Here is a 15930-nt window from a genome sequence, read left to right on the forward strand (position 1 = left end):
GATGGATGGATGGATGGATGGATGGATGGATGGATGGATGGATGGATGGATGGATGGATGGATGGATGGATGGATGGATGGATGGATGGATGGATGGATGGATGGATGGATGGATGGATGGATGGATGGATGGATGGATGGATGGATGGATGGATGGATGGATGGATGGATGGATGGATGGATGGATGGATGGATGGATGGATGGATGGATGGATGGATGGATGGATGGATGGATGGATGGATGGATGGATGGATGGATGGATGGATGGATGGATGGATGGATGGATGGATGGATGGATGGATGGATGGATGGATGGATGGATGGATGGATGGATGGATGGATGGATGGATGGATGGATGGATGGATGGATGGATGGATGGATGGATGGATGGATGGATGGATGGATGGATGGATGGATGGATGGATGGATGGATGGATGGATGGATGGATGGATGGATGGATGGATGGATGGATGGATGGATGGATGGATGGATGGATGGATGGATGGATGGATGGATGGATGGATGGATGGATGGATGGATGGATGGATGGATGGATGGATGGATGGATGGATGGATGGATGGATGGATGGATGGATGGATGGATGGATGGATGGATGGATGGATGGATGGATGGATGGATGGATGGATGGATGGATGGATGGATGGATGGATGGATGGATGGATGGATGGATGGATGGATGGATGGATGGATGGATGGATGGATGGATGGATGGATGGATGGATGGATGGATGGATGGATGGATGGATGGATGGATGGATGGATGGATGGATGGATGGATGGATGGATGGATGGATGGATGGATGGATGGATGGATGGATGGATGGATGGATGGATGGATGGATGGATGGATGGATGGATGGATGGATGGATGGATGGATGGATGGATGGATGGATGGATGGATGGATGGATGGATGGATGGATGGATGGATGGATGGATGGATGGATGGATGGATGGATGGATGGATGGATGGATGGATGGATGGATGGATGGATGGATGGATGGATGGATGGATGGATGGATGGATGGATGGATGGATGGATGGATGGATGGATGGATGGATGGATGGATGGATGGATGGATGGATGGATGGATGGATGGATGGATGGATGGATGGATGGATGGATGGATGGATGGATGGATGGATGGATGGATGGATGGATGGATGGATGGATGGATGGATGGATGGATGGATGGATGGATGGATGGATGGATGGATGGATGGATGGATGGATGGATGGATGGATGGATGGATGGATGGATGGATGGATGGATGGATGGATGGATGGATGGATGGATGGATGGATGGATGGATGGATGGATGGATGGATGGATGGATGGATGGATGGATGGATGGATGGATGGATGGATGGATGGATGGATGGATGGATGGATGGATGGATGGATGGATGGATGGATGGATGGATGGATGGATGGATGGATGGATGGATGGATGGATGGATGGATGGATGGATGGATGGATGGATGGATGGATGGATGGATGGATGGATGGATGGATGGATGGATGGATGGATGGATGGATGGATGGATGGATGGATGGATGGATGGATGGATGGATGGATGGATGGATGGATGGATGGATGGATGGATGGATGGATGGATGGATGGATGGATGGATGGATGGATGGATGGATGGATGGATGGATGGATGGATGGATGGATGGATGGATGGATGGATGGATGGATGGATGGATGGATGGATGGATGGATGGATGGATGGATGGATGGATGGATGGATGGATGGATGGATGGATGGATGGATGGATGGATGGATGGATGGATGGATGGATGGATGGATGGATGGATGGATGGATGGATGGATGGATGGATGGATGGATGGATGGATGGATGGATGGATGGATGGATGGATGGATGGATGGATGGATGGATGGATGGATGGATGGATGGATGGATGGATGGATGGATGGATGGATGGATGGATGGATGGATGGATGGATGGATGGATGGGAGCGCCCCCTTTGAAACGGAGTGGTGGCAATTGCCACCATGCTCAGCTTTTCTTGCATTATTTTTGTTCAACTGTGTTGAGAGCGAGGAGGGGTGTCCTCTGGTGCCTCTCGAAGGAAGCACCAGCGACAGAGGAGTGCGGGGAACTCGCTGTTTAAGATCCACTCATGCTTCGAAGGCCGCTCTCCCCGAGGCGCTCTCTGAACGCGCGTCTGTCATACTCGCTTCTTAGTTTTGCGCTGTGTCGCTGCTTGAACCTTCTCACACGCCGCATTGCGGCTATTAATACTGACCTTCCCGACAGCCCGTTTCGCTTGATGCGCCTCCTCTTGTCTCGGTTGGCAGTGACATACATTCGCCCTCTGTGCCGGCGCTTATGCTCGGCATCCCGTGACGTGACGTAGTTCAGAGAGGAGACTGCGGAAGCACGCACTGTTTTGTTAGGGAGTGTCTACATTTTCATCACCCGATGAGCCGCAGTCCTGGCTCCAAACAATGGAGGGGCAAAGCATGGGGGTTTGCCCGTCGCCGCTCAGTCGAGAACAAAATGGCTCGCATTCGTCAATGAACATTGCGGAGCACAAGACTCAAAGCATAAAAGGAAAATATACCTTTTCCTGAACTGCGTCACGTGATGTGTATTCGAGACAGAGTGTACTCTGTAACGTTTTTGTGCGTGACCGTGGTGTAGAGCTGTTCACGATTTTCATTTCAAGGCTCGGAGCTCTGGTACTGGAGAAGGGTATCGTTTCTTTGTTGCACAATATTACTGTTATTATGTGGTCTACAACCCCAAAATTGTCATTCAGTCAGAGCGTTTGAGATGATTGCGTTGTAGATCCTGAAAGTAATGTTCCCTTGTTCTCTGTCTGCGTTCCTTTGCACCAGAGGTGCCCCGTCAGATACGGTTTGTTTACTTGGAAGACTGAAGGCTTATCTTCGCACCAGGGGTGCCCCGTCAGAGACGGTCTTGCGATGAGTTACGATGCAGGAATAAAATGAATATTCGAAGTTTATGTACAGAAATTCACATTACATACAAGTTTAGGCACTGGAGACAAATTAATTAGCAAAAAGGCAAAAGAACAAAAGGTGGAACTGGCTAACACTAGGGGAGGCCCCTACTGGGCATAGTCGAAGATGTATTACATCTGACGTTAGCCCAGAACCTTTTTTCCGGCTCCGGGGCCCATGTTTAAAGACCTAAAGGCCCGGCCCACATTTGGTAGCACCAAATCATGTTGCACTCCTAACATGATTGGTTCATCAAAAGTATGGCCAGCCCCCCTGCTTCCATAAGGTAAATCACCCTCTCCATCTCGAAACAAAAGCAAAAGCCAGCACAAACACATAGTCGTGCCAGCACGTGGAATGTAAAACATTATCTCACTCGCAAAATAAAAACAAATGCAAGCACACACACTCGTGCCAGCACCACGTGACTGCGCTCGTGCGCTGCCAAATTGCAGCGCTCTCAACGGCGTTTCGATCATACGGAGCGTGCCCGTTGACCGTGGCGAAGTGAACGGCCGCCGCTCTTACCAGTGGCTTGACGGTGCGTCAGCACTTTCCGCAGCGGAAAAGTGGTATTTTTTCATATTTCGCGGATTTTCTTTAGATGCCGGAGAAGAGGACCCCGTAGGAGATACGATGCGACAATAAACTGGATCGGTTGTTTATAAACCTGCTCTACAACCTAACATAACGGTATCAGAACTAAAATGAATATTTGAAAATTTGCTAATTCATCTTAGTTAATTAACTAATTAAGCGCAATAAAAAATATTCTCAGGAGTGCCGTATGATGGCGAAATGTGTATTGTTGGTTTCAGCGGGCTGCGGCTTAACGCTTTTTTTAAATCCTTGGTTCAAGTTACGTCAAACACCCTGTATAGGGGCTGGTTATATTCCGCGCATTTCTTTATCATCTGACTGATAGCGTGAATATGGTCTATTGTCGAGTATCTTTTACGAAAGCCTGCTTGATCATTTGGTTGATTGAAGTCTAAGGTTGTCCTGACCCTATTAGCGATTACCTTAGTAAATACCTTGTAGGCAACAGACAACAAGCTGATCGGTCTGTAATTCTTCAAGTCCTTGACGTCTCCTTTCTTATGAATTAAGATAATGTTAGCGTTTTTCCAAGCTGTAGGTACGCTCGAGGTCACAAGGCATTGAGTATACAAGATGGCTAGTTTTTCGAGCACAGTCTCTCCTCCATCCTTCAACAAATCTGCTGTTATCTGATCCTCACCAGCAGCTTTCCCCCTTTGCATTGCTTTTAAGGCTTTCTTTACTTCCTACTTCGTTACTGGCGGGATGTCCCATTTCTGTGCTCTGCTGCCTCTCTCAGTAACATTCTGATTGCAATCGCTATTGTATAGATTTCTGTAAAACTCTTCGGCTACTTTAACTATCTTATCCATATTGCTAATGACATTGCCCTCTTTGTCTCTTATCCCTCATATCTTGTTCTTACCTATGCCTAGTTTTCTCTTCATGGCTTTTAGGCTACCTCCGCTCTTTAGAGCATGCTCGATTTTCTCCATGTTAAACTTCCTGATGTCGCCTATCTTGCACTTATTTATTAACTCCGACTGCCCTACGAGTTCTATTGTGTCTATGGAGCTAGACGTCCTCACCCTTTACCGTTTCTTAATCAGATCTTTAGTCTCCTGAGATAGCTTCCCGGTATCCTGTCGAACCATAATACCGCCTACTTCTACGGCGCACTCCGTAATGATATCTGTGATACGATCATTTATTGTTTCAACATTATGGTTGTCATTTTCAGTTAAAGCGGAAAATCTGTTCTGCAGCAAAATCCTGAATTCCTCTACTTTCCCCCTTAATTCTAACTTCCGCTTCACTAGTTTCCTCCGTTCTCTTTTCAAATCTAAGCTAATACGAGACCTTAGCATCCTGTGGTCGCTATAACGGACCTCTCCGAGGACCTGCATTTCCTCGACGATGGCAGGATGAGCGCACAGTACGAAGTCTATTTCATTTTTAGTCTCACCATTGCGGCTCTTCCACGTAATGCACGTTAATGCGTCTTCATTTACTACTGACGTTTCTATAATTTGTTACTATATATTAGATTTCGATTAACTCCAAAGCCCCCATCATTTCACCTCGATATTCATTTCGGGCATTCAAATTTCGCTCCTCGCTTTAGCTCCGGCCATTTTTCTGGTCACGTGGGCCAATCACGTGGTAGGTCCCGTGGTACGATCATCATCATCATCAGCCTGACTACGCCCACTGCAGCGCAAAGGCCTCTCCCATGTCTCTCCATTAACCTTGTCTTGCGGCAGCCGCGGCCACCATATTCCCGCACACTTCTTAATCTCATCCGCCCACCTAATTTTCTGCCACCCCCTGCTACGTTTGCCTTCTCTTGGAATCCACTCCGTTACCCTTAAGGACCAGCGGTTATCTTACCTTCGCATTACATGCCCTGCCCAAGCCCACTTCTTCCTCTTGATTTCAACTAGGATATCATTAACGCGTGTTTGTTCTTTCACCCAATCCGCCCGCTTCCGATCTCTTAATGTTACACCTATCATTTTTCTTTCCATAGCTCGCTGCGTTGTTCTTAACTTAGGCTGAAACCTTTCTGTTAGCCTCCACGTTTCTGCCCCATAGGTGAGTACCGGTAAGATACACCTGTTGTATACTTTTCTCTTGAGGGATATTGGTAAACTGCCATTCATGATCTGAGATAACCTGCCATATGCGCTCCACCCCATTCTTATTCTTCTAGTTATTTCCCTCTCATGGTCTGGATCAGCTGTCACTACCTCAAATTTCGCTCCATTCCGGCCCGACCACACCTACTTTTTGTCGGTTATTTGACTCTAATTAATGAACTAATGATCAAATCAAATCAATCAAATCGTCTTTATTTTCTCTCTCAAGGAGAAAAAGGGGGTCACGGGTAAAAGCCGCATAACTGCGGCTTGACAAAGCCCGGCCCCCTCTATGTACGGTTCGGCAGTAGTGCTCGTACAGATTTTACAGGATTAAATTTCACACTTCATCTCACAGACCTAAAATTTTCACCCTACAGAACAAAAACACTTCATATAAAAGCACATGCAGTTTTAAATACATTCGAAGCACGCATTCTAGAACACATCAGGTTTTAAAGGTAAAAATTTCAAACACACTCAGATTGAAACACGTTCAGTTTAATAATTTTAAGTTTTTTTAAATTTTGGAGAAACGTTACCTTTAGTGGTAGCAGAAATTAGAAGACAGCAAAACAAAGCACCAATAAAAAATAAAAGGCACCAAGAAAAACACAAAACGTAATCATACAAGAGATATCATGTGATGTTGGCTGCAAGGAAATGTGCATGTAGCGCTCGTAATGACAATTTTTCCGGGTAGGTATCGATGAGCGCAAGGCTATTTAGAAGAATAGCAGCATGATACGAAATGGACTGGCGACCGTACTCTGTACGACAGTGAGGCACCACCCATGCGTCATTATGACGTGCATTGTAAATGTAAGTGCGGGAAGGAAGTTTAACAAGTTCAGGATGCTGTGATTGCACGCCGATACGGATGAGCGATATGTACACGCTAGACGGTAATGGTAAATGCATTCAGTGAGAAGAAGCTTATAGCGCAAGAAGTAATCGGAAGTGTGTGCATGTGCATGATCCGATCCGCACAAAATTTTTTGCCTCGCATCCTCGCATCATCCCCCTTCGAATACAATCCCTCTTTAAGCGGTACCTCTTCCCCGCAACTGCTGCCGACACGTTATGCGGACACAAACCCACCGACATAGCATACCGAATGACTCACGTATTGCTCTAAAGAGTTGCATACGTAGTGCCAGCGCGCGTTTCGAGTCCTATGGCTGGAATGTTAAATAGCGTAGGCCGAAATATTGTCGTGCATGTTGTGAAACGGACGTCGCAGACAAATAGCAGGACGCACACGATGCGATAGCAGTTGATGTGCTACTTGAATGCTTGTAACGCTATTTGCCTACATATTTGAATGACAAATGTCCCGAATTTTGTTCAGTCTTGATTCCGCCTTCATTGTTTTCGCCATGCTGTACCACTATCGATTTTTTTACGTTCGTTATTGAAATGAGGCTTGCCGCCTGCTGTTTTTGTTTTTATATCTTTGGACATCAAGCTGTACGCCCTTCTTGTAGGACATTATATTAATAGAGGGTTAATAAACTTTAATGCACAGCAAGGATGCAACTGAGTGCGGACCTGTACTGCGCCAGCTATCAGCGATCAATGGGGAATAAAGTTTACAAGAGGGAGCAGACCAAGGAAGGCTACGCAGAGATGGTGTCAGGAGGGGAGAGGGCGAAGGAGTATGGTGCATTGAGTGCGCCATACATAACTCACAAGCCATCTACTAAACCCGCCGCACAAGCTTTCCTCGCTTTTTGCCAACAGCATGAGTGGGCGTCCACCGTTCCGAAGCCATCGTAATGGCAGAACGTGCTCGGGGCGAACACGATATATTGCACTCGACGTAGCGCGTTGGCGGCAGCGACCGAATGGAGAGCCCAACATGCGAGAAGAGAGAAGAGCCGGGGACAGTCGCAGACAAACTCCAGGACGCGAACGAAGGCTCGTTGTGTCCCACAGGGCGCATCATTTATGCGAGACCGTCACGCGCTGCCTGCCCGCTTGCCGGCAGAGATTGTTGTTTTCGTCTCGGCGGCGCGCAGTATAACAAGGCGGATGACGTGCCCTCCTTTCATTGCCTCGGCTTGCGTCAGAAGTCCAGTACGTGCCAAGTGTGTTACTCTAGAACCGACGCGTCAGACAAACTCTCAGCCGGCCGGTATCGAGGATAGTAAGGCTGGAACGCACCGCGGCGGCCTCATGAGAGCGTCCATGCTCGGCCGGAGGCGTATCGCCAAGGAGGGACACGTGTTGCTTCTTGCTCCGGTACTCGTCCACGCCCAACGTTACTAGAACAAACTCGAGTTTGTTCTAGTAACGTCGTCCACGCCTACAAAGCATCCGCGAGCTATAGAGGGAGAATGTCAGTGCTATAAGTAACTTCATTTTTCTGGTACGCTTTGCGCCTTTTTTTTTTTTGGGGGGGGGGGGGGGGGGGGTGGCTTGGCTTGCACACTCTAGACTGTAGAGCACGTGTCAGCCGTGTCAGCCTTGTATCTTTCCAATGCCGCTGTGAAGAACGTCGCCTGTTAATATTTTTAGATGGTTGGTTGGTTGGTTTATGGGGTTTAACGTCCCAAGCCGTTGTACGCTCCAATGCAAACTACATCTTTAGCGATTCCAAAACGGCTCTATTCAACTTCGCGAGAAGCAGGATTCACGCCCCTGCTTGGGAGTTGTTGAACACCCCCTCCAAAAACTTACCACGCAGGGTAGAGCTCCAGTGGGTGCCGGCTCACTCTGGGAATCCAGGAAACGAGGCTGCCGATAAATTGGCCCGAGGTTTGATTCAGGACAGGCCCGAGGTCAGGACGACCTCGATCCAGGTTTCTCGAGAGAACGGGCGCACACCTTTGCAGAGCTCACGCAAATGCCCCGCTTGGACCGTCGGACTTACCCTCCTCCACACCCCTCCCTTACCCATTCCCAACAGATCCTCTGGAGATGCCTCCAGACCCGCTCTGTCTCATCCCCTCAGCTGCTATCTCTCTACTGTGGCACCTCCCCTGCATGCACCCTGTGCGGCGACCGTCACGCCACACTCTCCCACATCCTTTTCGGCTGCCCTGCTGATCCTCCCCCGCAGGGACAGCCCGCGTTATCAAGTTGGGAGGACTGGGAGGTCGTGCTCTCGTCTCCGGACCCGCCATCGCAGCTTGCTGCGGTGCTTCGGGGTGCCGACGTCATGGACAAACACCACATGAACGTTCCGACGTAGAGTGGGACCGTGCGGTGGTCCGGGGACCCACGGGGGTCTAAACACACTTGCCATGATAAAGTTTTTCACTCTCTCTCTTAACGTCCCAAAGCGATCAGGCTATGAGAGAAACTGGCTGCCTGGGTCAATGGACGACTGAATCGCGCTTATAGTTACCTGGGGCGACGAGAGAGAGATGTGGGCTGCAGGCATTGATAATGTTGTGGTTGACAACATCAGGGTTGACAACGTTTTACACTCCGATCATTATGCGAAATGCGCATAACTTGCTCCCTGGGTCAGTGGACTACTTAATCGCACTTATAGGTGCGTGAGGTAATGAGGGAGAGAGAGAGATGTGTGCTGCGTGCGTTAGCGCTAACAACGGTGAGCGAACTCTTGCGATAAACCATTAACTGCCACCTGACAGGGCGGCAGAGTGGGTGGGGACTTTAATGTACACATAAAGACAAACTGGAATTTCCTACCACTTATGCGGGAGAACACCCCATTCCTCTCGCTCGTAACGCCTCCCACGGCTGTGAAAACCTCGCCAAATACTTTCATAGACCTCGTCTTTGAGAACCAGGCACTGGGGCAGTATGTCGAGCATATATCTGTCTATTTCTCCGACCACAGAGCTTCCTTCATGACAATCAAGAACTGTTAGTGGAGTGTGTCTTGAAGAAGGAAAATGTGTGAAAAATAAGTTGCCTGTAATTGTAGTACGTACATCTCTTGCTCGAATTCTGTGCCTCAACCTATCGAAAAGCTGAAACAGCTGATGAGGTGCGCTCAAATTTCGCATTAGGAAGTTACGTAACCATCGGCAATTTTTTCTTTATCTGTACACTAAAGTCCCCAATCACCCTGCCACCCTGGCAAGTGGCAGTTAATAATTGAGCGCGAGATTTCGCTCACCGTCATCAGCGCTAACGCATGCAGCCCAGATCTCTCTCTCATCACCCCACGTACATTGACCCGGGGAGCCAGTAATGCGCACTTCCTTTCCTTAAAACGATCAGTGTGTAAAACGTTGTCAACGCAGACGCCACTGAACACAATGAACGCCGTCTGCGTATGGCTTCAGCGGCGCGTTTCCGGCACAACTTTGTCAATGCTTGCAGCCCACATTTCTCACATCACCCCACGTACCTATAAGCGCGATTAACCGCACTTCCTTTATTTAAAATGATCGGAGCGTAAAACGTTGTCGACGCCAATGAACACAATGAACGCCGACGTTCATGGCTTCAGTGCCGCGTTTCTGCCACAGCGTTGTCAGTGCCAACGCATGCAGCGCACATCTGTCACTACCGCCACGCAGCTTAAAGCACAACCTAGTTGTCCACTGTCCCAGGGGGTCAGTTACGCGCTTTTCCTTTGCTTTCGAAGCTGCCGCTCTTTATTGGTTTCGTAGCTTAAAGCGCGACTAAGGTGTCCACTTTCCCAGGGGGCCAGTTATGCGCCTTTCCTTTGCTTTCGAAGCTCCCGGTCTGACTGACTGACACACTGACGGACTGACATATATATGTTCATATATATTTGAATTTCTGATTAAAAACGGGTCATCAAGGGGAAGCTTGTTTAGCTTTTCTTGAAGGAAGATCGCAATGCGCATTTGCCGCGTTCTACATTGACACTATGGCCCTAAAAGGACACTCTGGTTTGTGCGTCTTCGCTGCGAAGAACATTTGCAAAGACAGATTATCATCCTTGTCAATAGCATTCAGAAGATATGTCAAGTTCAGTCTATTGCAGGTTTTTCGCTTTCGATTTTACTGTCTTTTGCGAAACTTTATGGCGATCAAACACCGCATCAACAGCTTCTGAGGCCTTGCGATGAAGGTTTCCGCGGGGAACACAGCGAGCGCACCTTCTTTATCTGCGGGGAGAACACAAAGCGCCTCCTTTTGAAGGTAGGCTAACGTCTGCCTGAAGGGAATTCTGCTGGTTGATGGTTTGTGTTGAAAGAGCATATCTAGACAGAGCGAAACACATCCTTCACTGTCGGTGTCTGCTGTAAAATACGTCTCACTTAAGGCCAGCCATTACAGCATAAGCCGAGATTCGTGTCCAGACTGATCATTCGTCAGATGGGTAAGACACGCACGATGGGAAAATGACGGGGAAACTCTAGGCAGTGACCGCTGCATCTTGCGCATCCATATAGAAACCCTCCCGATCAGGAGACAACATGGCCAGGCTAGAGTGAGAAACTGGGAAGCCTATAGGAAATCCAGGGCACATTCTGAAGACGCTGAGATCACGGACATTAAAGGCTGGGTCGCAAGAATCAAGATAGACTGGCAAAAAATAACGCGAAAGGTCGCCCTCACTACCAACACATCCGAGGTGGACAAACATCTCTTACACCTTTGGGACGCCAGACGGGGCCTACTAAGAAGGTGTAAAAGGCAAAAGCATTATAGGTGGCTCAAGCATAAGATCGCTGAGGTCACCAGACAAGCCGAAGAATATGCGTCGGAGCTCTCGAGGCGCGACTGGAACCAAAAATGCAACGAACTGCAGGGGACTCTAGGTTGGGCCAAGACATGAGCCTTGCTAAGCGCTTTCATAGACCCAACCACGACAAAATCCGAAACTCGTAAGATGACCCAAAGGATCGCGCACCAATCCCAAGGCACGGACGAGGAAATGCTACAGAACATCAAGCAGTGTTACATCGGCAATGCAACACACGCCGACAGCAGCTTGGCATACATGGGCGAAGCAAATCCCGCTCTGGACGAACCCCTTACCATTGAAGAAGTCAGACGCGCTGTGATGTCCGCCAGAAAGAACACAACACGAGGAAATGAATGGCATCAATGCCATGATAAGGAATCTGGATGACAAGTCAATCAAAAGATTCACGGAATTCGTCAATAAACACTGGGAACAGGGGACCCTCCCGGACGACTGGCGACATGTGGAAATAGTAATGCTTCCGAAGTCCGGAAAGACTCCAAACCTGGAAAATTTTAGACCGATTTTGTTAACATCATGCTTGGGAAAAGTGTACGAGGGAGCTGTGCATCACAGGTTGCAGACCCACCTTGAGGACGACGAATTCATGTCGCACACTATGTTTGGGTTCCGAAAATACCTATCAACACAAGACGTCCTCCTGCAGATCAAGGAGGAGGTGCTTAATACCGTCCCAAAATATGGAGAAAACATCTGGCTCGCTCTTGATCTTAAAGCGGCCTTCGGCAACGTCAGTCACAGGGCTGTGCTGGAGGGGCTCAACAAATTGGGTTGCGGGCAGAAAAATATTCAACTATGTGAAAGCCTTCCTGACTAACAGAACAGCTACCATTGGTATAGGAGGCATCAGGACTAAGACCTTCAACACCCCCAAAAAAGGAACACCGCAAGGCTCTGTGCTATCTCCTACGCTTTTTAACGTTGCAATGATTGGCTTAGCAAGGGCGCTCGAAGAAATTGAAGGAATGAGGCATGCCACCTACGCAGATGGTATCACAATCCGGATGGCAAGAGGATCCTTAGGAGAAAAACGAGCTTCTTCAGCGAGCAACAGACACAGTCAACGCATACGCCCGACACTGCGCACTTGCATTCTCCCCTGAAAAATCTGAGGTGCTCAGAGTCTACAGAAAAGGGTATGATCTGCAAAACTCCATGAATATCTACATAGGGGAAACGAAGATTCCGGAAGTATCGAAAGTTAGGATCCTTGGCATGTGTATCCAAAGCAACTGTCATATTAATCACACGATCAGACAGCTAGCAAATACCACAGCACAGATCAGCAGGGTGATTGCAAGAATTTCCAACAGAAGAAGAGGTATGAAGGAGGAGGACACATGTAGGCTAGTACAGGTCCTCGAGGTCAGTAGGATCTTATACGGCGTCCCCTACCCAACACCGCTCGAGCAAGAAAAGGAGCAGTTAGAGGCGATTCTTAGAAAAGCATACAAATGCGCTCTCAGACTGCCCGTCACCACTTCGGCGGAGAAATTCCTTAAACTGGACATAAACAACACAGTACAAGAACATATCGAGGCCCACCTTCTCGCGCAGAAAACAAGACTGATACTGTCCGCCACGGGCAGAAACACGCTGCGGTTGCTGGACATGAGGGACGCTTTGAAAGAAATCAACAGCACAGCGAGCGTACCAAATGAAATTAGGCGGATCATTGAGATCAGTCCGATTAGGAAAAACATGCATCGAGATATACATAAGACGAGAAGACAGGCACGATCTGAATTCCACGAAAGAAGTTTCGCCGGGGCAAAAGACGTATTATACGTTGACGCAACCACATACAGACACCGATACGGCTCGGTAGCCAGCGTGGTGGATCGCCAGCTCAGGGAAATCAACTGCGCTTCGATAAAAACCCACTACATCCTTGAGGCTGAGGAAGCAGCAATTGCACTTGCCATCATCCAGCAGGGTGACGAGCCTCATGCACACATCATTACAAACTCGCAAGAGGCGCGCAGAAGGTACAACAGTAGACGCATATCCACTGCAGCCATTCGCATACCCAAGGCGAGGACAATCACCTTTACGAGATGCTTCATCACGCGGACACCAGGCCATGAGGCTGTCAAAGGGAACCAACGTGCGGACGCCAATGCCCGAGCATACGCCAACCGGGAGGCGCGCACCGAAGGGGAACTGGACGCAGTCACCAGACGGTATGGAGCCATCTTAGAGCACCAACGAGCCCTCAGGAGGACCTACCCCCCTCCCTACAAAGACCTTAGTAGAGAGCAGTCGGTTGCCTGGAGACAACTGCAGACTAATACATACCGCAATCTGAGTTTACTAAGAAAAATCTATCCTTCCACATATGACAAAAAATTCCTGCTAAGCGATGAACACCCAACGCTTTACCACGTTACATGGGCCTGTCAGAAAATGCAGGCAGCGCCGATAAGCAACACACCAACACCGGAGCAGTGGGAGGCTGCGCTGTCCAGCTCGAAGCCTGAAGAGCAGCTCAAGCTGATCGACAGGGCTCGCAAGACTGCAAAGGCCACTGGGGCCCTGGACTGAGGGCTCCACCTACGCTGAGAGAACCCTTGTGACAATAAAGTTTTTCATTTATTCATTCCGAAGCAGTTTGTTTTGGTTCCATGGCGAATCTAGGTCCTCGCTCCAGGACTCGACGAACGCCCTCCGGAAGGAAGTCCGTCTGTTGACCTGGTTCCGAGCCGTGGTCTTACTTGGAGGCGAAGTGTTTCGAATCCCACGAAGGATTAATTGACTGTCACATGAATTCCGTAATCCGGTCCAGTACGAGCTTCCACTCTCGCCATTATTTCTTCCTCGTCGTCGGCGGTCCATGTAGCCACTTCTAGCACACAGGCAATCCTTCTACGTGCGCGTCTGCCTCTGCCATTCTTACCCGAGAAGCTTGCAGGTTCTAGTAGCGTGCCTCCTGGAAGGACATAAGCGCCCAAAGAGTGCTCGTACGCCGAGTGCCAAAGCCTTGTTCCTGATACAGAAAGACGGAATTCTTGCTCTGCATGCTGCGTCGGCAGAGAGCGAAATAAGGAAGCTGCGGCCTAGCTTACTGCACATATTAGAGCCCGTTCTACATGACACCAGATTCAGTAAAGCGGAAGACAGGGTACTTGGTTTGCCATAATGAAGCAGCACCGCACCAGAAAAGACACGTACAGAAAGAAGGGGCAAGCGCACAACTTACAACTTAATTTTATTCAGAAGCGAAGAGCGAAAACACTGTGCAAGAGGCTGAACTTGACAGTACCTATGAATGCTGTTGACAAGGGCGAGAATCCATCTTTTGAAATGTTCTTCGAAGCGATGACGCGCAAACCAGAGTGTCCTCCTAGGATAATAATGTCAGAACGTGGATTGGCAAATGTGCGGTGCGATCTTCCTTCAATAAAACCTCAACAAGCTTCCCCTTGATGAACCTTTTCTAATCAGAAATTCAAATGACATGTCTGAGTGTATTAGTTCACTTGATGGGAAGTCAGTGGCGGCTTTTTCCATTGATATCATGGACCTGTTTGATTCTCTTCCGCACGTCAGAACTATGCCGTGCGCTGCGAGATGCATCGATAAGTGAGGAGCTGTTGCCTTCTAGAATGCGTAAGGTGTGGTTGGCTTTCTGGAACTACTGCATTTATATATGACGTCTAGGCACGTAGAGTGGGGTTCCTGCATAGCGCCTATGTCGAATGTTTTGTTTTTGCCAGAGTGTTATAAATTGTCTCCACGTTTGAAAGGTTGCAATGAAAGGTCCCAACCTGAAAGGTTGCAATGCCACAGCTTGTTATTTAAATTCTAATACCTCGCCAGAAGGGCTCCAAATTTCTTCTTGCGCAACAGATACCGCCATAGAAATGACATGGTTCCAAGAATTCCTCAGTTTTTACAGCACAAATTTCTGTAACAGGCGAAGGCAGTCTAGTTGCTGGTTTACAATGGAGTGCATATTGCGACCACACAGACTGACGAGGGATGAATAGAGGAAAGCAGAGGACAAAACGCAAAATTTCTTTCGGGGCCTTTCTTTTATGTTTTTTTTTTCTTTCAGCACTTCCATGGGCGCTTCTCACAACATGAAGTGAAGTTCGTAACAACCGAGAAAACGAAACAGGCGTGTCATTTATTTCCCCAAACAATTGCTCTTGGCCTTATTTTTTTTTTAGACATCACACCGATATCAAAAAGCAGCGGCCACTTTGCCTGACACTGGCCTTTTTTAACCAACCCAAATCAGTGGAACCGGTTAGTCTTACAGCACCCGCAGAAAACATGACGAATGCAGCTACTGTATGCGGGCTTTGGCAGGCGTAAATGGCTTTCACACCGGGTGCGGGGGGAGCATGCACGGTGAATATAGCGGGACATGAGTGAAGAAAGTAAAAAGGGAAGAAGGAGCGATGAAGAGGTCGCGACAAACAAGAACATCAAGCCTTCGCAAAAAAGTGCGGTTCTAGGGGACAACGATGTTGCAGGCGAAGAGATGTTGGAAGCGCAGCCTATTTATTGGCGTGTTTCTGGAGAAAGCCCTCGATAAGGCCTCGGTGTTTTACT

At 48.5% G+C, this 15930-nt stretch overlaps 2 protein-coding genes and 1 long non-coding RNA gene across 7 annotated transcripts in view; 2 read left to right on the top strand and 1 right to left on the bottom strand.

The window, feature by feature from the left end:
* Positions 1-15930, bottom strand: part of LOC149365216 (pyrokinin-1 receptor-like) — a 215677-nt gene that overhangs the window by 198376 nt on the left and 1371 nt on the right. The gene's annotated exons all lie outside the window — the stretch shown is intronic.
* The window catches only part of LOC149365218 (uncharacterized), a 163011-nt gene that overhangs the window by 55340 nt on the left and 91741 nt on the right, over positions 1-15930 (top strand). The gene's annotated exons all lie outside the window — the stretch shown is intronic.
* On the top strand, positions 13072-13914 carry LOC149365219 (uncharacterized). Its single transcript, XM_089579289.1, has one exon. The coding sequence runs from the start codon at positions 13072-13074 to the stop codon at positions 13912-13914; it is 843 nt and encodes a 280-aa protein (XP_089435415.1).

Source organism: Amblyomma mixtum, chromosome 1 (genome assembly GCF_055824585.1).
Source record: "Amblyomma mixtum isolate Tamu chromosome 1, ASM5582458v1, whole genome shotgun sequence".
In the NCBI taxonomy this organism is placed as follows: Eukaryota; Metazoa; Arthropoda; class Arachnida; order Ixodida; family Ixodidae; genus Amblyomma; species Amblyomma mixtum.

Coding starts and splice junctions, on each gene's coding strand:
- LOC149365219 (XM_089579289.1), top strand. CDS start 13,072: ATGCATCGAGATATACATAAGACGAGAAGACAGGCACGATCTGAATTC.